Source organism: Diabrotica virgifera, chromosome 9, assembly GCF_917563875.1.
Source record: "Diabrotica virgifera virgifera chromosome 9, PGI_DIABVI_V3a".
NCBI classification, from domain to species: domain Eukaryota; kingdom Metazoa; phylum Arthropoda; class Insecta; order Coleoptera; family Chrysomelidae; genus Diabrotica; species Diabrotica virgifera.
Window position 1 is genome coordinate 59031643 of NC_065451.1, and position 26404 is coordinate 59058046.

General features: G+C 31.5%; 2 protein-coding genes and 1 long non-coding RNA gene across 5 annotated transcripts in view; 1 reads left to right on the forward strand and 2 right to left on the reverse strand.

Moving 5' to 3' along the window:
- Positions 1–26404, forward strand: part of LOC114339168 (dynein axonemal heavy chain 1-like) — a 1269803-nt gene that overhangs the window by 948745 nt on the left and 294654 nt on the right. The window lies entirely within an intron of this gene.
- The window catches only part of LOC126891904 (uncharacterized), a 105632-nt gene that overhangs the window by 6958 nt on the left and 72270 nt on the right, over positions 1–26404 (reverse strand). Inside the window, exons 4-5 of the mRNA XM_050661254.1 lie at positions 23613–23727; positions 18258–18322 (exon numbers count right to left, since the gene is read on the reverse strand). Coding sequence (XP_050517211.1) covers positions 18258–18322; positions 23613–23727 — 180 coding nt within the window. The remainder of the gene's footprint in view (positions 1–18257; positions 18323–23612; positions 23728–26404) is intronic.
- Positions 2493–14654, reverse strand: LOC126891906 (uncharacterized). The gene is made up of 2 exons (XR_007700609.1): positions 14210–14654; positions 2493–2917 (listed from the first exon to the last, which is right to left on the reverse strand). It is a non-coding gene; the product is annotated as an uncharacterized LOC126891906 (long non-coding RNA).

A 26404-nucleotide genomic window follows, 5' to 3' on the forward strand; every position in this document is an offset into this window, starting at 1 on the left:
GTGGACCATATAGAACAATTTGGTGTTGGAGGATAACTTTCACTTTTACTTTGGGCTAATTAGCAAAATTCATGGAAAAGTTATTTACCAGCAATTTTATTGCTGTAATCGAATTATAAGATGCTATATATTAATAATATAGTTATGCAAAGTCAGCACATAGTGTGCTACTTTTTTTATAAACAAAATGGCGCCGACAAATCGTATTTTTTTCAATTATTTCTCTATAACTCCGAAGATTTTAACTTTACAACAAAAACACCCAAACAAAAATTCACCGCAATTAAATTCTGCATAGAGATATGTTTTTCACGATTTGCTCCGACGAAAATTTTCCTCGGAAAATGCGGGTTTTCCTAACAAAAATTCTAATTTTCAAATAAAGTTTTAGGTAAGTAATTATTAATTAATAATTAAATAACTTAGTGACATCAAAGCTTTCTTGGTATAGATTGTAATTCCAGAATCCGGTGAAAATTAAACGAATATTTTAGCAACAATTCAATTGTTAATAAACAATTTACGATCGCAATAATAACCAAAATAATCATGATACATTGATCAAACTTATAACAGTTATAAAGATGAGATGCTTATTTAATATTTTATCGACAAAATATAAATTTTTCTTTTTTTTTGCATAATCTTTAAATTTTGAAAAAAAATAGTTATAATACGCTGGTCTAATTAGTAAAGTACAAAGAAAGGTTATTTACCAGCAATTTTATTGCTGGAATCGAATTATAAGTTCCTATATATTATTAATATAGGTATGCAAAGTCCGCAGATAGTGTGCTACTTTTTTTATAAACAAAATGGCGCCGACAAATCGTATTTTTTTCAATTATTGCTCTATAACTCCGAAGATTTTAACTTTACACCAAAAACACTCAAATAAAAATTCACCCCAATTTAATTCTACATAGAAGCATGTTTTTTCCAATTTGCTCCGACGAAAATTTTCCTCGGAAAATGTGGGTTTTCCCAACAAAATCTCGAATTTCCAAATAAATTTTTTGGGCCAATAATTATTTAATAATAATTATATAGCTTGGTGAAATAAAAGCTTTCGTGGTATAGATTATAAATTCAGAAGCCGGTGAAAATGAAACGAATATTTTAGCAACAATTCAATTGTTAATTAAAAATTTACAGTCGCAATAACAACCAAAATAATCATGAGACATTGATCAATCTTAGAAAGATTATAAAGGTGTGATGCCTATTTAATATTTTGTCGACAAAATATAAATTTTTCATTTTTTTGCATAATCTTTAAATGTTTAAAAAAAATTGTTATAAAAAAATTAACATTTCTCAGAAATTGTTTATTATATTCTAATTTTATAAAATACTTAAAATGCGTAGTTCATAAGTCTTGAAAATGAATGCTTTAAAAAAAATTTCCAACCATTTGCAAAAAAGTTATGAAACAGCAAAGTAAATATAGGAAACCTTGTAACAAAAATAAGAGAACTTCTGTTGGAGTGAAAGTAAAAAGAAAGATATACTCCAACAGAAGAAAGGAAAAAAAACTAAGTAATAAAAAGGAAGAGAGAGTGGGATGTGTGTAAAGAAAAGGGTGAAGTGGCTTCTACGTTGAGAAGCCGCAATAGGAAAAAAAAATACTACTTTGCAGTAGTACTGAAGAAAGGGGGACTAGAAGGGATAGAAGTAGAAGTGGGAAGAGACAGAGGCAAACTGAATAGAGTTGGCTAGCAAGAGATGCAAGAAAACCACTTGACACTCAAGGATGGATACGGCTCGTTTGCATGCCTGTCGAAGAACAGTAGCTCTATATAGATAGTAATGATGACTAAAAGATGAAATAATAAAATAAGAATAATGTACTGAAACTAAATGAAGATGGATAATTGCTAAAGACGAACAAAATAAATAAATCTAACAAATCATGGGCGCCATGAAAATGATCTTCGATCATTTTCCTAGGTATCTTATACTGCTGTCAAATATTAAATAAGGTCAAACCGGCAAACAGGTGTATGTTCTCAAAGAAATTGAAAGTGTGTAAAAAAATTTTTAATAATCAGCTAGTATGTTCTCAAAGAAATTGAAAGTGTGTAAAAAAATTTTTAATAATCAGCTCCTGTTACATCCAATCCAGCTCCCAACATACACCTGTTTGCCGGTTTGACCTTTTTTAGAAGTGTGTACAAGTCATACAGTCTGTTTCAAATATTAAATATATCAAACCTGTAATAATGAACATAAAGGAATAATAACATTCATGATATACAAAATAAATAAACATTTATTAAAATTAACTACCAGATTTTTAACAATCTCTGAGTTAAGCAAGTTCATATTATGCTGTGACTCTAACATGACAAAAGTTTGCAAAAGTCATGTTCAACCTAAGATAACAACAATGTTACCTGTTACAAAATTACAGGTATAAGTACCTCTCACTAACATATAGGGTACAAAATTACATAAGACTTCTACCAAATGGTTATAGTACGCCTGCTACGTACAACTGAATTGAAAACCGATGAATATTAAAAGTAATATAAATAAATAGGCACAAGCCTGGCGAAGAGAAAATACCATGAAGAATTAAGCAAATGCATTAATAAAAGTGGTAAAAATGAAGCTAAGATAAATACCGAAACGATGACCTAAATTACCCGAGCAAATGTAATAAAATAAAGTAGCGACGAATTAACTGAACAAATGAAATAAAGCGAATAAATAACATATTTGGGAAACAAGCAAATAATACAACCTAAATTTACATAATGATATGAAATCGACCTAAATAAACAATAAAATATTCGAAGTAATACCTTTTGGGCAAATACGCAGAGCTCAACGTACAGTACCGCAAAATGATACATGAGTTTGGGAACTTAATACCATAATATACAAATATGTTATATAAATAGGTAAACTAAATCTGAAACAAAATTAATAAACAGTGCATTAAAATAAAACATAGGAGATAAACACACAATAATTACTGATGTCACCCACTGGTAGTTCCCAAACAAACCCGAACGACTCCTAAATAGGTTGCTGGCGCATCCCCGGAAATGAGCACTAGGATAGTGCAAAAATCATGCCTCCTGTAGGTCCAAGTGCTAATACGAAAAGGAGCTGGAATGCCCCCAAAAGGCTTGTTCCCCAAGTAACTACTCCCAGTGACTTATGGTTGGAGATTGGCCTCTTGGTGTTTCGAGGTGTTATTTAAGATTTCACATGGATGGCGTGTGATACGATGATGTTATGCTGTAAACCCCATTGGATTAATACCTTCTTTATTCTCAAACACTCCTAGATAGGTTTGGTGATCCATAATTCAAAAGTCACACATTTTTACTAACACGAGGTCTAACCTCCAAATTTGATCCTCACACGCCATCCATACTAACCAAATCCCCAGCCACAAGTGAAGTCTCTCGTCTCGCCACTTCACAGAGCAAAACGTCAAATTCTCAGCACACGAATCAAATTATTACCTGAGGTGTAGAGTATGTTCCATACTCTGAAGTGTGACGTCACGTAAATATTTATTTACGAGAAAATTAGAGAAGTTGAAAGAAATCAAATGAGAGACCGAGGGGAAATAATTATGAAAATAATTAAAGATCTAATTTCGTAACGTGACCGTTACAATCCCCTTCTACTCGGGAAAAAAAATTTTTCAATAAATTTTTTTTCTAAACTTCAAAATAATAACAACTAAATTTACAATAGTCTAACAATCCACGTTGATTCGCAAGATTACTTCTAAATATAAACTAATGATCAAGGAAAAATAAATATATGACTCAAATTCATACTAAAATGTTACTATGTTACTCTCTGTTACCAATATTAATGAATTGCTTCAAAAACCAAACAAACTAAATATTGTACTAAAGTTCATACTAATAACTAAGTGTCGAATTGGGCACTAAAACCAAAATTGAGCTATCCATGGACATCAGATTTATAAAGGATATATCCAAGGACGGAACAACCAGGAAAAGGTGTGAGCCAATTCGAACCATATCAAAAGTAAATGTACCAAAGTGAATAAAAAAAATCAGTAACTAAAATAAGTAAAGAATTAAACACTTAATCCAAAATTGAACTAACAATGGACACCAGATTCATAATAGTATATCCAGAGAAGAACAATCAGGAAGATTTATGGAACAACTCTCACTAATGCCAAATAATACCAATAATAAACATACCAAAGGAATCCAAAACTCAATAACCAAAATAAATGTGGAATCGGACACGTAATCCAAAGTCGAACCATCAGTGGACACCAGATTCATAAAAGGCATATCCAAAGAAGAACGACCAGGCAAATTTATGGACCAATTCACACCAATACTAATCCACATAAACAGATCAGGTCTACGTACACCCACATCCGGTAATACGAACTTATCCAACCAAATACACAAAATAAATGAAGAATCGGACCCTTATCCAGAATCGGACTATCAATGGACACCAGATTTATATTAGAGTATATCCAAAGAAGAACGATCAGGAAAATTTATGGACCAATTCTTACTAATACTAAATAAACTAAATTATTGGATCCAATGGTAACTAATACTGAACAAAATAACTAAATTAGGTCTACATACACCCTCATCCGGTAATATGGACCTATCCAAACTAAGTAATCAAAATAAGTCAGAATAAATTACTAACAGACTAAGTAACAGAGATGTAACCAAACTAAATCAAAGGTAAGATAAATACCTATAGTGTATTGACTAAAATATTCTAGAAACTACATAAACTTAATTCGTGCTGGTATTCACGAACTATAGCATGTTGCTACAACAGATGTATGAGAATAACCAGACTCAGATAAAGTACTTATAACGTAAGAATAAGTAAGAAAGAAAAAAGAATAAATGGTGGACTTACAAGTTCTATGGCACTATGATGAATAATAGGAGAAAGAAATATGTGATAAGTGATAGGAAAAAAAATTGACGAGAACGGGCAACCAATTTTAATTAAAACTGCAGATTCATGCGTTCTCACATAGGTACATAGAATTATTCAGGAAATATTCTAGAATCTGAATAGCAACTAATGCCTAAGGAAAGAAGTGGGAATATACTCTGATGAACAACTCATTTGTCTAAACACTCCAAATACTGACTTAACAAACCTACTGCGTATAGGGATAGTCAACAACAAACGTAATATGAAGTACGAGATAAAATATAAACTAAATACTTCCCTATCAAATTGTAAATATGTAACTGGAATAATTGGACTAATTAGAAAAGAATAGTTAGGACATGCTGCAGGCATTTCCTGACCAGAAATATTATGATAGATAAACATCTGTCTACTCTGCAATGAAAGACATAGATTGCGAAATCGGATAGCAATGGCGCCTTGCTGAACTTCGAACCCACGTATTCACCAACTTTGAGCATCAACAGACTAAGTAGTTTCTAAGAAGAAATATGAAAGACTCAAGAATTCATACATACTTACATCAAAATTCCAAACTAATTCCAGAATCATACTGTGTAGGATAGAAGGATATAAATTATTATAAAGTGTTTAAGATATTGGAGACAAATAATGTTAATAGAGTAACCCAATAACAAATTAAAAACCACATCTTTCCAATATGGCAAATTCAATAATAAGATATAAATATGATCAAAAAAAAATTAGTAAGTAATCAAATATTCCAAATAATATAACACATAACCTGAGATAAGTAGTGCATAACATACAGTTCCATAATAATATCCATATTAAACAAGAGTACTTGTACGAGCTTACCTGTCCAAATAAGTATATAAATATATAATAATTCAACAACCCTTCTAACTTAAGGGGTTAGGTGTGCAGAAACTAAACAAAAATACAAGTGAAGTTCTGATTAATTGTATAATCCTACTGACAGGATTAGCAATTAATAACATTGACTCATAATAATAATTACAATGCACCATGCCTAATACCAAAAAAAAATTAAACTCATACATAAAGTACTACATAATAATTAAATTAATAAGTAATAAATTAAAAGTCATCAACAACAAAGCCAAAGATGAAATCAAGCAATGTATGTAGGTACCTGCATTATCAGATGGTAAAAAAAAAATCAGACTAAAATTTCTAACCATACTAACGATTGAGCTAAGCTAAAGACAAACAGAAGAAGAGATTAGCTTGAACGACACCGTTAAGTTAATCTTCTTCTGAGGATTGTTCTAAACTTAATAGAAAAAGTACCAATGTTTCTAACTAATAAAAGATTTATGTTTAAATCTCAACCTAAAGTATCTGATTTCTATGAGCATTATATTATGGTACCCCCATTGATATAATATTATTATCAACAATAATAAAACTAGAAACTGAGATGGATAATGGAACTACTTTACTATACAATAATTATAATTGTTATGTTTAACACTACCAATTAAAGAAAAATAATTTGGATGACCATCTGTAATCATCCGAACCATGCGAATTCAATGTATCATGTGTAGAAGCTAATGTTGTGGACTGATTGTGCTTTGTGGTGTGTGCCTGTCTTACCAAACAACCCAAATATCAAAAATAACAAATATAAAATATAATCTAAAGTTTGTAAGACAAAGATACATATGGAGAAAATATTAGCGACACATCAACAAATCAAAATGCCAGCAAAATATATAAATAATCAAATCAATAAAGTAAATAAAATACCTAAATACTGAAAATAATTTCTAGTTAGGTGGAAAATATAACCACACTAGAAAAAAAATATATGCATATAGTCAATAATTAATTGTACGTGCAAACATACTACCATTGGTAGAAGGGCTAAAAATCCATAATAATAGAACATAATGTCAGTCATGTATACTCATTCTAAATACACAAATAAGTTTCCAATAAAAATACAAAATTCAAACTAAAATATGAGCTGTACCACTAAAACTAAAAATGAGGTATCGAAAATAAACTAATCAAAACCAAAAGCAGCATAAGTCTACCTGTTTAGTATTCGTAAAGTTTTAAAGACCAAAAATAAATCAGAAGTAACATGTATACAAAGATATCAAAAGTTAATAAAACAGAAAATTCCAATAAAAGAAAATTGAACTAAAAGAACTACTGTCTTAGAACCATAAAACGGTTGGCACCACGCATTGGGCAGCCAGTGTAACAAAAATAAGAGAACTTCTGTTGGAGTGAAAGTAAAAAGAAAGATATACTCCAACAGAAGAAAGGAAAAAAAAACTAAGTAATAAAAAGGAAGAGAGAGTGGGATGTGTGTAAAGAAAAGGGTGAAGTGGCTTCTACGTTGAGAAGCCGCAATAGGAAAAAAAAATACTACTTTGCAGTAGTACTGAAGAAAGGGGGATTAGAAGGGATAGAAGTAGAAGTGGGAAGAGACAGAGGCAAACTGAATAGAGTTGGCTAGCAAGAGATGCAAGAAAACCACTTGACACTCAAGGATGGATACGGCTCGTTTGCATGCCTGTCGAAGAACAGTAGCTCTATATAGATAGTAATGATGACTAAAAGATGAAATAATAAAATAAGAATAATGTACTGAAACTAAATGAAGATGGATAATTGCTAAAGACGAACAAAATAAATAAATCTAACAAATCATGGGCGCCATGAAAATGATCTTCGATCATTTTCCCAGGTATCTTATACTGCTGTCAAATATTAAATATATCAAACCTGTAATAATGAACATAAAGGAATAATAAAATTCATGATATACAAAATAAATAAACATTTATTAAAATTAACTACCAGATTTTTAACAATCTCTGAGTTAAGCAAGTTCATATTATGCTGTGACTCTAACATGACAAAAGTTTGCAAAAGTTATGTTCAACCTAAGATAACAACAATGTTACCTGTTACAAAATTACAGGTATAAGTACCTCTCACTAACATATAGGGTACAAAATTACATAAGACTTCTACCAAATGGTTATAGTACGCCTGCTACGTATAACTGAATTGAAAACCGATGAATATTAAAAGTAATATAAATAAATAGGCACAAGCCTGGCGAAGAGAAAATACCATGAAGAATTAAGCAAATGCATTAATAAAAGTGGTAAAAATGAATCTAAGATAAATACCGAAACGATGACCTAAATTACCCGAGCAAATGTAATAAAATAAAGTAGCGACGAATTAACTGAACAAATGAAATAAAGCGAATAAATAACATATTTGGGAAACAAGCAAATAATACAACCTAAATTTACATAATGATATGTGTGTGTGTGTCATCGAATTTCCTGACTGTGGACTTAATCCATTAGCCGAACTTATTTTTGCTCTACAGATATTTATCTCACATATTACTATTAAAATAAGATTTTGTATTTTAAAGATATACCTAGATTCTATAACAATAAATGGATAATTTAATCTTTAGCTACAATCATACAATATTACACATTTATATACGTATATCTATATCATAAATATATTCTAGTATTATTCAATATTATTCTTTATTATGTTTTTTTTTATTATTATTATTTTTTTTTTTTTTTTTTTATTTATTTTTATATATATTTTTTTTCTTTCTTTTTTTTCTTTCTTTTTTTTTTCTTTTTTTTTTTTTCTTTTTTTTTATTATTATTTTTTTTTGTTTTTTTTTTTTTTTTATAATTGTATTATAAGGAATGTCAACAAGGAGTACTTCTGCTCAGGGGTCTTTCAGAGCAATGCACACACACAAGACTAGACCACGGAAAGGTAGGTAGACAAATGGGATAAACACAGGTATTATAGTTTACAATTTTAATTTTATACTAAGTATGTGTTTAATTAGGATCTCATATACACGTTCGTCTAAACTAGATAATATTGTTATTAGATTAAAAGGTCTTGTAATATTGGTTTCTCTATATACTTGATTCATGAAATGATTTATTTCGATTATCTTTAGTCTACAGTTTAGTATCATGTGTTCTGCAGATCCTAACTCACCACATTCACAAAGATTACTATCACTAAGACCTATTTTAAATTTGTGTTCTGGAATTAGACAGTGTCCAAATCTAAGTCTGCATATATATGAAACAACGATTTTTTCGCCGTGATAATGATTAAACCAGGATTTAGCTGGAATATTTAATTGTATGTTTTTATAGAATAGCCCTTTTGTTGAGTTGTTATACCATTGTTGCCAGGTTTTGGTTTTATTGCTAGTAATATTAGCGTAAATATCATTTAATGTTAATTTATATTCACTTTCAATTTCTTGTTCGGTAGCCTTCTTAGCTAAAGTATCTACTATTTCATTGTGTTTAAGGTTAGAGTGGGCTTTTACCCAACAAAATGATATTTGTTTGCCCTTATCCTTAAGTGCGATATATGCCTTAATAATATCAATATATATGTAGTTTGATATGTCCTTCAAACTTTCCAGTTTAAGTAAAGCACTTTTGCTGTCTGTAAGGATTAGGAATTTCTCTTCATTATTGTTTATACTGCTTATATACTGCAATGCTCTCAGTATTGCAATAAGTTCTGCTGAAAATGTTGTAAAATTTTCATTAAGTCGTATACCCTCTTTATACCTTGTCCTAGGGTCCCACACGGCAGCGGCCACCCTCGAATTCATTTTTGAGGCATCGGTATAAATTTGGTAATGTCCCGGAAATAAAGTTTCTATATCCACATTAAACATGGCATTCCTTAAGTACACTGGAAATTTCGAGTAATCTCTCATGTAGGTTGGTTGTATGTTTGGTATATTGTTTAGATTTATCTGAAACATAGATGGCAGAGTTGATGTATGTAGTTTATTTTTAAATTGTCTTAATCTATTGTAACTTTCAGCAAGTAGTAATGTTGTCTTTTTCCTCCAGTATTCTGTGGTTAGGTCATTTATACAAAGTTTGTGGCAGTTGTTACATATTATGCTTTCTTTAGTTATCATTTTAGTTATAAATTTTTCACACAGAATTTTCCTTCTTAACCATAACGGTGGTTCATTACATTCTACGCTTAGGTTTGATATTGGAGTACTCATCAAAGCTCCTATACATAATCTGAGACATTTATTTGAAAGGATGTCTATTTTTTGAAGATGGGTTTTGGCGGCTTGATTGTAAAAGTAACATCCGTAATCTAATATTGACCTTATATATGACCTATACATTAGTAATGCTATGTTGGGATCTGCTCCCCAGGTTGTATAGTTTACTGCTCGTAACGCATTGTACCCTTTGTCAGCTCTTGCTACGATATACTCAATATGATCTTTCCAAATCATTTTCCTATCCAGTATAATACCCAAATATTTAACTTTAGGTTGAACTTTAAACGAGACATTTTGCAACTCCACTACTTCTGGAATGTTTCGTTTTCGGGAGAATATACAAGCTTGTGTTTTTTTTGTTGATATGTTTAATGCTATTTGATCTAGGTCTTCTTGTAGATGTTTAAATACTGTATTTATTTTTCTACTGCCTTGTTCTATTTCCAATTGGTCTACATATATGCATATATCATCTGCGAATTGTAATATTTTACCTTGTTTGCTAGTAATTATGCTTTGACCTATATGCGCTGTATAAATAGTGTATAATATTGGACTTAAGATGCTCCCTTGGGGTAACCCGATGTTTGAAACTCTGGGTCCTATTAGTTTGTTATTGATTTGAAGATAAAGAGTTCTATTGATGTAAAGTTGATGAAGTTTCCAGCAGAGTGTATCTGGCAGTCCTATTTCCTTCATTTTGTGGTATAGAAGTTGTAGGTTCACATTGTCATATGCGTTTTCTATGTCTATGAATGTAGCAAATACCGACTTGTTGGCGGAAAATGAGTTATATATATCCAGTATTAAGTGCGTTAAATTTTCCATCGTAGAACATGATTTTCTAAAGCCGAATTGTGTTGCAGGTATTTTAGAATTTTTTTCTAACCATAATTCTAGTCTACATTTAATCATTCTTTCCATTGTTTTTAACACACATGATGATAGTGAAATGCCTCTATACGAATCCGGACAGTTTGGTGATTTGTGTGGCTTAAGAATTGGAACTATGATGTACTCTTTCCATGCACGTGGTATATCCATACTCATCCAGATATTGTTTATTACGTTTAGTAGTTGAACTTTCTTATGTATGGGTAAATTATACAACATACTATAGTGTATACCATCTAATCCTGGAGCTGAATTATTATGTCTTTTTAGGCAGTTCTTTATTTCTTCCAGACTAAATGCTTCAGTGAGAAACATGTTGTCTTCGTTTGCTTCGTCATTGTCATGTCTATTATCCGTTGGGTTCCTGTGATTAATTTCTCCTTCTATAACCCAAGGTCTAGCAATTTTATTAAAAAATATATCTGTCCACTCATTTTCAACTATCGGATTATTGGGAGGATTATAAACGTTTTTTAATTTTCTGATTTCATTCCATATTTTGCTAATAGGTGTATTTTTATTTAAACTACTACAAAAGTTTTTCCAAGAAGCTCTTTTGCTGCCTAAAATAATTCTTTTTTTATAAGCTTCTGCTTGTTGATATTTTAAGTAATTATCGTAATTAGATAGTCTTTTAAACTGCAAAAAAGCTTCTTTTTGTTGTCTTATAGCGTCCCTACAATCATCATTCCACCATGGTTTATTAAATTTTGCATTGGGCCCTCTCTTCCTCTCTGGAATAGAGCTTTTACTAGCTAAATTGATTGAGTCACAAAATGTGGAATATTCTTGCTCTGAACCATCTGATATATTATTATTCTTTTCATTGTTTAAGAGATAGGTAAAGAAAGCCCAGTCTGCCTTTTTAATATCCCATGTAATTCTAGATCTAGATATATCATTAGTGTCAATGACAGCATTACTATTAGTAACGTTACTATCAGTATTATGGTTAAATTCTATTACTATTGGGTAGTGATCAGAACCCAGACTCAAAGTTTCTGTATGCCAATCAAATTTGTAATAAATATCCCTAGAGCAAATTGTTAAGTCTATAGCAGATCTATTTAAATGCATAGGTTTACGAATTAATGTTTCTGACCCATCATTTAGGAAATTAAGTCCACATTGCTCCATAGCCTCAAAAAGATAAATACCTTCTTGATCGGTGACATCACACCCCCACATTTTATTATGGCAGTTGAAATCTCCCCCTATTAAAAAAGGTTTGTGTAAACTACTGAAAAATTTAACCCATTCGTTTTTTGACACACATAATTTGGGTTTTGCATAAATGGAATATAAGTTTAAGTTTTTATTATTTATCTTAATCTGTACTGCAACGCACATGACATTATTTATTTTATAAAAATTTAAATTGTTCTGAAAATTGATATTTTTTCTTAATAATATCGCTACTCCTGCATAACCATCTGATCTATCTTCACGGAAGATGTTATATTGGGAAAAGCTTATCTTTGGATTTGGTTTTAACCAAGTTTCACTTAAAAGAATAGCTAAGAATTTATTTTCGAAAATGTACTTTTCAAAATGGCCTTTATTGTTCACTATTGATCGTGAATTCCATTGTAAAATCTTATTATTTACTAGGGCCATTTAAAACTTTTTCTATATTACTTTTAATGTCGTCTAAAATTTGTTTGTTTGCTATTGGAATTAAGTTTTTGTCTAAGAAATTTTTAAATATTGTTACTATATTATCAGTAATTTGTTTACTAGTTAGTGAGTTTTGTTGGACTATTTTTGTTTGATTTTGATATAATGGGTTGTTTATAACTGGTAGCGACGGGTAAGCAGAAGCGCTTGCAGTGTCCAGTATATTTTCGTGTTCTTTTGAATAAGGATAAACTGATTTATTTTGAGCTCCTTCGCTCCATTTTCTTTTGGTTGTCACTGTGTACCTATTTCCTGTGTTTGTTGAATTTAGGACTGTTCTATAGCTACTGCTGTATTTTAATTTTGCTTCTTCAAAAGGTAAATTTTCATTTGCCATTATATATTTAATACCCTTTTGTTTTTCAAACTCAGCGCATTTGTTTCGATCTAATGCTGAATGGTTTCCAAAACATAATATACAAGTGGGATCTGTTAAATCACATACATCTGAATCATGTTCCTGTCCGCACTTGCTGCATCTTTTCTTACCACGACATTGTGACGTAACGTGCCCGTACCTAATGCAATTAAGGCATTGTATTACTCTTGGAACATAAGGTTCCACTTGGTATATCATTCGCTCAATGATTACTTGTTTTGGAATCATTTGGCCTCTGAAAGACACCACTATCGTACCCGTCTCCACCAGTTGATCATTTTCTTTTCGCTTTATTCTTTTAACGTTTATTACTTTAAAATTGCCGTATCTTGGAACAATAATACCTTTTAATTCGTTTTCTGAAATATTTTTGTCTACCCCTTTAATTACCCCACTCTTTTGAGTAAAAAAATTTGGAATATATAAATCGTAATTTCTTTCTATTAACTTTTTACATTCCACTAAAATATTAGCGCTTTTATATGTGTTACATTCAATTTTAATTTTATTTTTTCCTATAATATTAATATTAACAATATTATCTTTAATTGCAGGTACTGCACCTAAAATTAACCGAGCTGTCGCGATACGATGCAATCGGCCGATGTTCCCTTCCTTATTCTGCATAAAAACAAAATAAGGACCTTGGTCACCTTGACTGTATTTATTTTTCACCTCTGACATTATGGACTGGCCTATATTATTATTTGTTTTATTGCTTACCTGATAATCTGGTAAAAAGTTTTTTGGATTTGTTATCGGTACCTGTTTTGATTGTGTATTAATATTAATATTTATAATTTCCTCAGACTGTTTTTGTTTTTCATTAACTTCATAATCCATATTACTAGCAACATCGTCAATCCTTCCTCTGTCAGGTGGATTTCCTCTGCCATCTGAATTTAATTCCATTTTTTGGTAAAAACAACAACAACTCTAATAATTAGCACTTCGATCACACAGAGAACTATTCGCTTCCGCTGCTACAATCGAACTGTACATAATGATATGAAATCGACCTAAATAAACAATAAAATATTCGAAGTAATACCTTTTGGGCAAATACGCAGAGCTCAACGTACAGTACCGCAAAATGATACATGAGTTTGGGAACTTAATACCATAATATACAAATATGTTATATAAATAGGTAAACTAAATCTGAAACAAAATTAATAAACAGTGCATTAAAATAAAACATAGGAGATAAACACACAATAATTACTGATGTCACCCACTGGTAGTTCCCAAACAAACCCGAACGACTCCTAAATAGGTTGCTGGCGCATCCCCGGAAATGAGCACTAGGATAGTGCAAAAATCATGCCTCCTGTAGGTCCAAGTGCTAATACGAAAAGGAGCTGGAATGCCCCCAAAAGGCTTGTTCCCCAAGTAACTACTCCCAGTGACTTATGGTTGGAGATTGGCCTCTTGGTGTTTCGAGGTGTTATTTAAGATTTCACATGGATGGCGTGTGATACGATGATGTTATGCTGTAAACCCCATTGGATTAATACCTTCTTTATTCTCAAACACTCCTAGATAGGTTTGGTGATCAATAATTCAAAAGTCACACATTTTTACTAACACGAGGTCTAACCTCCAAATTTGATCCTTACACGCCATCCATACTAACCAAATCCCCAACCACAAGTGAAGTCTCTCGTCTCGCCACTTCACAGAGCAAAACGTCAAATTCTCAGCACACGAATCAAATTATTAACCGAGGTGTAGAGTATGTTCCATACTCTGAAGTGTGACGTCACGTAAATATTTATTTACGAGAAAATTAGAGAAGTTGAAAGAAATCAAATGAGAGACCGAGGGGAAATAATTATAAAAATAATTAAAGATCTAATTTCGTAACGTGACCGTTACAACCTCCGTTGTTTATAATTTGTTTTAATTGTTTCAAAGCTTAAAAGTGAGTCTATGGTACAATCTAATTACTCACAAAGAATGTCAAAAATTAGTGCAATGGTTATATTTTAATCAAACATTAAAAATACTTTTTTTTGTAATTTTTAGCGCAAAAGTAGGCCTGATACAGAGTCGGAGCTAAAATGTTCACTAGAAGCGACTGACACGCAGCATATATTATTTATAAAAGTGTATGTCTCGCGCGGCCGGTCGTCGCTCCGAGTGAAAATTTCAGCTACAGTGCTGTATTATTCTACTTTCGCGCGTGTAAATTACAAAAAAATATATTTATACTCTTTAATTAAAATATAACCATTAAATTGATAATCGTTATTTTTTTGTAAATAATTAGCTTGTACATTATACTCACTTCTACGCTTTGAAAGAATTAAAAAATATATATAAACACCGTAGTAATCGTATGTTTATTTTGCTGTTTCATAACTTTTTTGTAAATGGTTGTAAAAAAGTTTTAAAGCATTCATTTTCAAGATATTTGAAATGCGCATTTTAGCTATTTGTTAAAATTACAATATAATAAAAACTTTCTGAGAAACGTTAATTTGTTTATAACTATTTTTTTTAAACATTTAAAGATTATGCAAAAAAATAAAAAAATTATATTTTGTTGAAAAAATGTTAAAAACGCATCTCATGTTTATAAGATTTCAAAGTTTGATCAGTGTATCGCAATTATTTTGGTTATTATTGCGACCATAAATTATTAATTAACAATTGAATTGTTGCTAAAATATTCGTTTAATTTGCATCAGCTTTTGGAACTATAATCTAAACCAATAAGGATTTTAAGTCACCAAATTATTTAAATATTGGTAGATAATTACTTATCTAAAACTTTATTTGAAAATTAAAGATATTGTTGGGAAAACCCGCATTTTCCGAGGAAAATTTTCATCGAAGCAGATCGGGAAAAACACGTCTCTATGCAGAATTTAATCACGGTGAATTTTTATTTGAGAGTTTTTGTTGTAAAATTAAAATCTTCGGAGTTATAGAGCAATAATTGAAAAAAACACGATTTTCTGGCGCCATTTTGTTTATAAAAAAAGTAGCACACTATCTGAGGATTTTGCATACCTATATTATTAATATATAGTATCTTATAATTCGATTCCAGCAATAAAATTGCTGGTAAATAACTTTTCCCAAAAATGGCCTATTCTCCGATAATCAGCCCAGACTATTTGAATGTCTGGGTTATGCCATCTTTTGGATCAAATTTATCATACTATACATCGATTTACTTGATATTTTCACAGTAAGTACGCAATATCTCAAGAAACAAAGCCTACCCTATGCTGATGTGCACTTTTATCTTGGGGGTGATTCCCACCCCTTCTCGGGGGTGAAAAATGTTAGGTTTAAACTAGCCACGGAAGAAGCTAGAGAACCTAATTTTAAGCAAAAACTGTTCTATAATTATTTTTTGAAAACTCAATACTTTTTGAGTTATTCGTGGTTGAAAATTGGCCATTTTCATTGAAAAATGACATTTTCCGTCGGATTTTTGCGAATACCTTAAAAACTATGCATCTAACTAAAAAACTATATAAAATACTTCTGTAGGCTATAAAAAACAAAGAGATTCGTTCCTTCATAAATCTTCTAGTTAAAATACAAAGAGGGATATGGTAGGTAAGAAGAGTTTTTTTTTTCTTGCTGCATGCTCAAATCGGTGTATTCAACTTGAAATAACAGAAACGCGGTCGATTTTAGATGTATAATGATACAAATAACTTTTGTAGTGCTTGAAAATACCTTTAAAATGAGCAATACTTAATGTCGATTACATTCAAACTAAGCGAGATTTTTGCAAAAAAGTTGATGCCTAATGTATTTTAAGAATAAATGAGAATATATTGTATGTGAGAGTATATTTAACCCTTCATCCATCAGAATTTTTACATCGAATACATCGTTTTCCTTCTACAATACTTTTTATTATAGTGTTATTTCTATATTCAAAAAAGTTGGACTCGTTTAAAATGAATGGTTTTTGAAAAAAATAAGATCAAATTATTAAGCGCATTTTTAAAATTTCCTTAAAAATCTTCTTTTTCTCTATGTAACTCGAAAATGATAAGAGATATGAAAATAAGACCCCACACAAAAATGTAGGGTTTTTTTAGATAAAAATTTCCTTTTTATTTTTTATTACTGTATCTCTTATCATTTTCGAGTTACATGGAGAAAAAGGAAGATTTTTAAGAAAATTTAAAAATGCGCTCTATAATTTGATCTTTTTTTTTAACCATTGTCCAACTTTTTGAACATAGAAATGACACTACAGTAAAACCTGCCAATAACGGTCACTAAAAATGACAGAACTATTGGCCGATATAAAAAGGTGGCCGCTAGTACCAGGTTTTGTAGTCCACAAATTTTGGTTTGGCGAACTTTGAAATTGGCCGGCTAGTACTGATGGCCGGTTTTGACAGCTGGCCGTTAACACAGGTTTTACTGTATAATAGAAGGTATTGTAAAAGGAAAAAGATTTATTGACATTTTGGTGGATGGGGGTTAAAATTACTTCTCATTTTTTCTTAAAACACATTAGTTATCAATTTTGTTTACAGCATATCTCGCTTTGTTTTAATGTAATGGACCTTTAATATAGCTCAATTTAAAGGTATTTTCCTTTTCAAGTACTACAAAAGATATTGGAAGCATTATACACCTAAAATCGAACGTTTCTCTGTTATTTCAAGTTGAATAGACCAATTTGGGAATGTACCAAACAACAAACTATTTTCACCTACCATATCTCTTTTTGTATTATAACTAAAAGATTTATGAAGGCAAGTGTCTCTTTGTTTTTTCATAACCTACAAAAATGTTTAATATAGTTTTTTTAGTGAAATGCATGGTTTTTAAGGTATTCGCAAAAAACACTCGAAAAGGTATTATGTTTCAATGAAAATGGCCAATTTTTAACCACGAATAACTCAAAAAGTATAGAGTTTTCAAAAATAAATCATAGAACAGTTTTTGCTTAGAATTAGGTTCTCTAACGAATTCCGTGGTAATTTTAACCAGAAAATTTTCACCTCCCAGAAGTGGTGGGAACCACCCTCAAGATAAAAGCACACATCGGCATAGGATAGACTTTGAATTAGGAGATAAAATCCATGCAGTAGGATAGAATTCGGAGGTAATATCCTATTCTTGCTCCCATTGACTGGCGTATATAGGTTTGATCAGAGCATGTGTAGACCTTTTAATAATATTTTTTGCGAAGAACCCATTTTTTGAATGGAAACGTAGATTAGAAGGTTACATAGATAAATTCAACACCTGTAATATATCGTTATTGTTTTATTCATAAAAATAGCATTGAAAACTTACTTCAGGGTTTCTGTTGTAAAGACATTGGTACAATCCGAAGATCTTATCAGGAAAAGGCATGGTTTCTGAAAATTAATAAGTATGATTAATAAATGTTGTTCATCAATAACCGTGTGATAAAAGCTTTTTATCTACTCTATCGCATATTTTATAAAAGATTTTAGTTTGTGAAAACTGTCATTATAGATAGCAGTGCGTGGAGAATTTAAAGTGTGAGTGAAGTAACAATGTATTTTAAATGAGATTTATTTTTCGCACTGTTTTTGCACACTTTCATATAATCAAATATTCTTAACTTTCGCGTTGTCATGGTGATGACATGTGAGCAATAAATTACTACAAAAAAGTTTTGACAGTTCTGTGGTTTGAAAGAAGTTAGAATTTCTATATGTCAAAGTTCTAAAAATTGTATAATAGAAATGAATTCCAGTGACGAAGAGTTACAGTTTTTTTATTTGTTTATCGTAGATAAAATATTGTATGAAACTGTGCGTGAAGTACTTTTTGCAACTTACGCGATGTATAGCACTCGCGTCGCTGTCGCTCGTGCTCTAAACATCGTGTGCGTTCGCAAAAAGCCACGAACTGTTTCATAAATAACTATATTACTTTTGCCTTTGATAAAATCACGAGTTATTGTTTTAAAAAAATAATAATTTCGGATACTCTTTTACGAAAAAAGTGCATGGGAATGATTGAGCGGATATTATGTCGAAAAAACAAGGCTCAAGGGAAACCTTGGAAGTTGGAAGGCCCAGAACCTTTCTGCGGCATCGCTAAAGATGCTATGAAAAACGAAGTTCAGAAATGGCTGATAAAGAATCATCAAAAGAAATGGAGAGACATCCAAGGGCAAATCCAGACTAAAAAATAATCAAGAATATTGATAAAAAAAAACTCTAAAACAATTTGATGAACTTAAATACACTAAATACTAAGGGCCGTTTGTTCGAACGCTAATCAACAATGATCACTATCAAATATTTAATTACTGTCACCAACTGTCAATGTCAACTTTTATTGGGTTGCTGAAAACATAATTGATTATAATTATGAGATTAGTTAATCAATTAACGTAACAATTATTAACATAATTGATTAAGTAATTTCATAATTGTAATCAATAATTATGATTTCAGCAACCCAATCAAAGTTGACATTGACAGTTGGTGGCAGTAATTAAATATTTGATAATGATCATTGTTGATTAGCGTTCGAACAACCGGCCCTTAAACGGTCACTGAAATGATAACTGGACCTTGCCGTATAATAATAATAAACCACCTATACAAGCTAACAGTTCAGCAGTGCGTCTCCCTATCTAAGCCCAGTATTTTCCGGGCACACATCCGTCAAATATCCTTGGATTTTTATTCTACATTCTGTTTAACTTGGGATCTTTGACTATTGCTATAAATTTTTTTGGTATGTCGAAGCGTACAATTATTATTGCTCTATAATAGTCCATTGAAATGTTACAATTTTTAGGCTAAACCTGGCATTTGTTAAAGGAGTCAATTTTATTTTTTTAATGTGTAAGGGGCATCAGTAGAAGCTTAAGTTCAATTTTTTGGGTTCGCCACCCTTGTCCCCCGGCCGTCATCTTGGAAAAGGGGCGCAAAGGGGTTTCGCGCTATATCTCGTAAACTACCAACTCTACGAAAAATCTATTAAAATATAAAATGTAACAAATTAAATTTTATACAATTTTACTTCTATTACTTTTTATCGTCAAGTGACCAACAAAAAAGATATAAACAAAAATAAGTAAAAAATGTTTAACAAAGTTTCCTTTTGGAGGTTATAACTTCTTTTTTTTCAGTTGATTTTACAATAAAATAACATAGCAATTTTGTAGAGGGTTTTTTACGAACAATTTCCACTATAAAGGTATTTAATTCTATTTATTTATCTAGGTTTTACAGCTCTTCAAACTTGACCAGATTCTCGAATGCTCATAGGGATACAATAAAAACAAAACGTTAGGCTTACTTTTCTATCTTAATATTTTTTATTCATACAATTTATTATTATTTTAACATTCCTATGCTCTTATTAATCTATTTTTGACCTTTCTCCCCACTACAAAACTTAGAACCCTAAGCATATGTAGAAAATGCCAAGAAGTTGTTTGAGGACAAATTCGCCGGTCTAGAAGAAGAATCACGCAACCGCAAAATGCAAAATGTTTCAGAAGAGCACAAAAATTAAAATGGGCATTAAATGAAGAGTAATCGTCCAGGAGCATCAGTATGACGTTTGTCTTTTGACAACGATGGCTTTTATTTTCATCGATATTGGTTCGAATTTCATTATCTTAATTTAATCGCCCCATTTTCAACCCTATCTACAGTTGCGTCATTATGCATCTGAAACAAGGTCTAACAAAGTGCGTATTTCAGTAACGACGCAGCTACCTTATAGTGGCTCAGCACATTCTTACAGTTCGGTCTTTTTGTATCATCTTTACATAGTATTTTAGAAGTTGAGTGCGCAATAAACAGGAATTGACAAAATTTGCAGTTGTCATTTTTCTTCCTTGTTTGAATTATTTCTTGTCTGAATATCTGCCTGCTATTACATTTATTATTATAATTTATCCTAGGTGGTACAGCAGTCGGTCCCCCTCTACTTAACTTATTCTTACAGTTGTGCTACCTATTTGGCCACCTGCAGTCGTATTAAAAATTGTGAAAAGTATTTTGAGTTTTATAGATAATACTACTGAGAGTCTTGTGGGTAAAATTTATATTTTTGTGATTAGATAGACATTTTGTGTTTTTTGTAAAAGCGCATCATGAGTGGTGGTTATTTTATTTGTAAGAAACCTCTAAGGAAAATTATTTGTCAGTGGGAAAGTCGAGCCATCTTTACTAACTGTTGTCGGCGAACGTTTTTCGTCTAAAAAACAGTGACAAAAAATGCATTTAATCTCTTCTCACTTCCTCCAACACAAGATGCAGCCCGTTTCCACAGACTCTGAGTGTATCACCAGATTCAGTCATGGCTCAGTAAACATTGTGATCCAGAAAATTGGGGATGAAAAAAGAATGGAAAATTTTGGATACCAATCCAAACTTCCAAGCCTCCATTACTCCCGAGTTTATGACATTCATCTTTAGCAGATGCAATGGAAACTGGAAGCGCATGTGGTTGCCGAAAAGCAGACCTCAATTGTTCACAAGTGTGCCTCCATTGTAGTGGTAAAAGTTGCAGCAACATCGTGAACATATCAACATTAATTATTGAAGACCATGAATAGGTAGATAAATTACCGACAATGACGCCAACTCTAACTCTCATTATACCACAAAAATTCACCTCGGATACTGATTCAGATCTTGACTCGCAGCCTGGACCATCGAAAAAAATGAAAAAATAATAACCATGATAGATCTTTTTCAACATATAATAATAAATAATATTATTTTGTCTAGAAATTGTCTGTGGATTAGGCCTACTGGGGATACCACACAAAAAACGTGCCGCCAGACTCTACCTCATAGGTGGCCGGGAAAAGGGTCAAAAATAGCAATAATAGCGTAGGAATGTTAAAATCATAATAAATAAATATATAGATAGAACAGTAGGCCTAAGGCTCTGTTTTTATTGTATTCCTATGAGAATACAAGGATCCGGTCAAGTTTGGAGCGCTCTAAAACCTAGTTAGATAAATAAAATTAAACAACTCTATAGTTAGACAAGGCGAAAACTGCGGGTCCGTTTGGGAAAAATATTCCCATGAGATTTTTTTTGCATAATCACATTCGTGAGACATCCCAGAATAAGGTTCAAGAAGTCGCCCACGTGAAAAGTGGTTCAGTTTTTTTTAATCAAATTGCAAAAATCAATATTTTTGGCTCGGAAAAATTTTTTTTAGGCTTTTTTTAGGTTTTTTGGACCATTCTGGATAAAAAAGGTCTCGTATAATTTTTCTCTTAAGTTGATCTTTTTGGAGTTATAAGCAATTTAAAATTTAAAACACGCGAAAGTGACCCTTTCTAAGACTCAATAACTCGGTTAAAAATTATTATTATGAAAGTTAGAAAGTGACTAAATCAAAATTTAAAGCCTCCGCTACCTGATTCTGAAGAAATCTGTGTTATAAATTTATTACTAAGCTGCTATTTTTAATTAATAACAATGGGCGGTTAGATCGTATTGACGCGGCTGTAAATGTGAGTTCAAGTAAGATGCACAATTGGACTGCTGGAATGCCGTGCATGGCGCTCATTATTGTTACTTAAAAATAGCAGCTTAGTAATTAAATAATGACAAAATTTCTTCAGGATCTTGTTGGGGGGGGGGGCATTAAACTTTGATTTAGTCACTTTCTGACTTTCATAATAATAACTTTTAACCGAGTTATTAAGCCTTGAAAATCGCCATTTTTCGTTTTTTTCAATTTTAAATTGCTTATAACTCGAAAACGATCAACTTTACAGAAAAATTATAAGAGACCTTTTTTATCCAGAATGATCCAAAAAACTCATAAAAAAATTGTCCGGGCCAAAAATATTGATTTTTGCAATTTGATTAAACAAATTGTTAAAAAAAAATTGGACCACTTTTCACATGGGCGACTTCTAGAACCTTATTCTGGGATGTCTCACGAATGTGATTATGCAAAAAAATCTCATGGGAATATTTTTCCCAACGAACCCGCCGTTTTCGCCTTGTCTAAGTGGAAATTGTTCGTTGAAACATCCTCTATAAAATCGCTATGATGTTATTTTATTGTAAAATGAACGGAAAAAAGTTATAACCTCCATAAGGAAACTTACAAAATGTTCTCTTATTTTTGTTTATAACTTTTGTGTTGGTCACTTGATGATAAAAAGTAATGGATATAAAATTGCTGAAAATTTAATTTAAATTTTCTTTCTGTAGGGTTGCTAGTTTAGGAGATACAGTGCGAATGCCCTTTGTACCTTTTTCCAAGATGGCGGCCGGGGGACAAGGGTGGCGACCCCAAAAACTTGAACTTAAGCTTCTACTGAACCCCCCTACACATTAAAAAAATAAAATTGACTCCTATAAGAAATGCAACCCTAAATGTAACATTACAATGGACTTCTAGGAATATAGTATGCCACGAATTATACAGTCATGTGCAGTACTGAAATCTACAGAGTTGATGAGTTGCAATATTCTATGTTGATGATATAAATATACTAGGAAGAAAAAGTAGCATAGTAAGACGTACAATATCATGGCTGCGCAACCTCAGCGAATGGTACGGGTGTACATCAAAAACTATTCAGAAAAGCCGCCTCCAAATTCCTAATAGCTATGATGATTGCCGACCTCAGTCGCGGAGATGGCGCTTGAAGAAGAAGAAGATTCTATACTTACTGTATTGTTTAAATTGTCTAGCACACAACAAATACCCGAGGTATTCGTCGTCCGTAAGTTTCTCGGGCATATAGAGATCCAACAGTGCTTTGTTGATAACCATATCAGTGTTGATCTGAAAGAAAAACCACTTATAGTACAGTCATTAGAGGTTTTCACCTTCGATTTCGTTGAAACTCCATCGAACTGGTGAGTAGTTAGAAAATACCACAGGAGAAAAAAGTGACATGGTGCCAACTTGCGCTTTTACCATGGGGGTGGATGGCACCCCTTCTCTGAGTTGGAAGTTGTTTTATTAAAAGTAATCCCATAAATTTATAGAGGGATTATTTTAAGTAAATTTTGTTATACATAAAGTTATTAAAATAAATGGATACTTTTTGAGTTATTAAACATCAAAAATTTTGATTTTTGAGAAAAAATGCATGTTTTACAGTGGTTTTAAATAAAAAATAGTTGTCAGTTTTGATGGGAAATAAGACACAATTTCCCAAAAAAAATGATTTTATTAACGTTTCGATATCCAAATCGAATGCCGTTGTCAAAATACAAAAAATATTATTAAATTAAACAAAAATGTTGTTGCTTAGTAAAAAATTCTTCTAAGAATATGACTGATTTATATCGGCAATTCAGACATATATTATAGATTTTAAAGTAGAAGACTTTAAAATGATATCGCCAATATTTATGAGTTACGTTCCTGGGACGACTTTAGTAAAAGATAGTTCATTCGATTACATGAGATCAACCCCAACTCAAGAACATCCGTCACAAAAAAAATCGTAACATGTGATCTGTCTTTAAAAAGACAACCACATGCAACGGTGACAGCAAAATTCTCGCGTTAGAGATTCCATAGTAAATCACGAGGGAAAACCAGGAAAAAACCTCGTGATACTATCCCAACAACGTGAGTATTAGGTCTTACTTTTGTTTACTCTCAAAACTAATACCAAATTCTGACCTTAATATGTACATATTTTATTTTAAATTATAAATAATATTAATAATACCTAGATATATAAATAATACCAAAATATAAAATATGTACTAGCTCGATATGTTATTGACTTACTAATCCTGGTATTTTCTTTCTACTGACTTCCTCTTTTAGTATGGGTAACCACATCCTACTGCATTCTACCGAGGAATTTGCGACACAATTGGTTTCATTTAGCATAATTAGAGCCGCTTCTTTGATTTTCCTCTTTTTACTATCTGTTTCTTTCAGGACTATACTTGAACCTCTCCACTGAACTTTATGTTCATTATCCCCTGCATGTTGACATATTTGAGATCTTCAAATTCTTTATTTTTAATATAAGACTGATGTTGACTTATTCTAACGTTTAATAGTTTTGAAGTTTCACCTAAACAAAATTGTTCGCATTCACAAGGTATTTTATAAATACAATTCTTTGTTTTTTCTTGTTCACTGTTAGGTTTAGTTTTAGATAGAATAGATCTCAACGTGTTTGTTGTCTTGAATGTTGTTGAAATGTTGAATTTATTTCCTATTGTATTAAATTTCTCGGATAGTCCTTTTATACAGTGATGAGCATGCTAATAGCCGGCAAAATAGCGCAAAAGATGAAACACATATTAAATTGTGAGATAAACAGAAATAAAACTAGTAGAGTTGTTAAATTTAGCGATAGTAACATATAAATTGACATTATATTGATTGTTTCCCACCTTTAGACGTATCAGAGGAGGATGTCAATTAAAACTGTCACTGTGACAGTGGCATTTCTCAAATTTGTCCGATACGTCTAAAGGAGGGAAACAATCAATATAATGTCAATCTATAAGTTACTATCGCTAAATTTAACACCTTCACTAGGTTCATCTCTTTTTATCTCACAACTTAATATGTTTTTCATCTTTTGCGTTATTTTGCCGGTTATTAGTGCGCTCATCACTGTATATAATATTGATATTTTCCTCGTATTATTTCTTGTGAATGCTATAGGATCCCGTTCTATGTTGTTCTGTTCCATTCGATCCAATCTTGGGAATTCCTTATAGTACGTTCTTTAACGATAAAATATTGCAAAAGCTCTAAATTTTACATAACCGCTTGGATTAACATGAAATTTGGCATACACATAGCTAACAAGTCAAAGAAAAAAGTGATATTGTGCCGATGTGTGCTTTTGCCCTGGGGGTGAGTTTCACCCCTTCTCGTGGGTGAAAAAATATACGTCCAAAATAAGTACGGAATTCGCTAAACCGACTAATGACTAACTAATTCTAAGCAACTTTTGTTCTATACAGTTTTTCACCGAGTCAATACTTCTTGAGTTATTTGCGAGTGAATATGTTCATTTTTCAACAAAATAACCACGTTTTTAGACGATTTTGTCGTGAAGTATTTTGTCGAAAAAATATTCTTAGCAAAAATATAGCCCGTGAAAAAGTGAAAAAATGGTGTATGTATTAGATATTTAGACATTGTAGAAGCAGACTAACAGCTAATGAAAAATAGGTTCATATTCGTCAAATTACAAATCAAATATTTTAAAGTGAAATAGCCAAAAAATGAAGCACTTCTTGGGGAAAACTCATTTCAACTTTTTTAAAGTGTTTAAAAAAATCTTTAATTATTCTGTATTATAAGAAAATTTCTAGGATTAAAATTAAAGAAGTTACTCTCAAAATAAAGTTGGTCCCTTTCTTGTTGGTAGGAAAATCGGGAAAATCATCCCCTAATTATCATCTCAAATGAACTTGTTCGTTACCATTTCACAAGTTGCTTTACTGGTGTATGTATTCGTTATACGATTTGT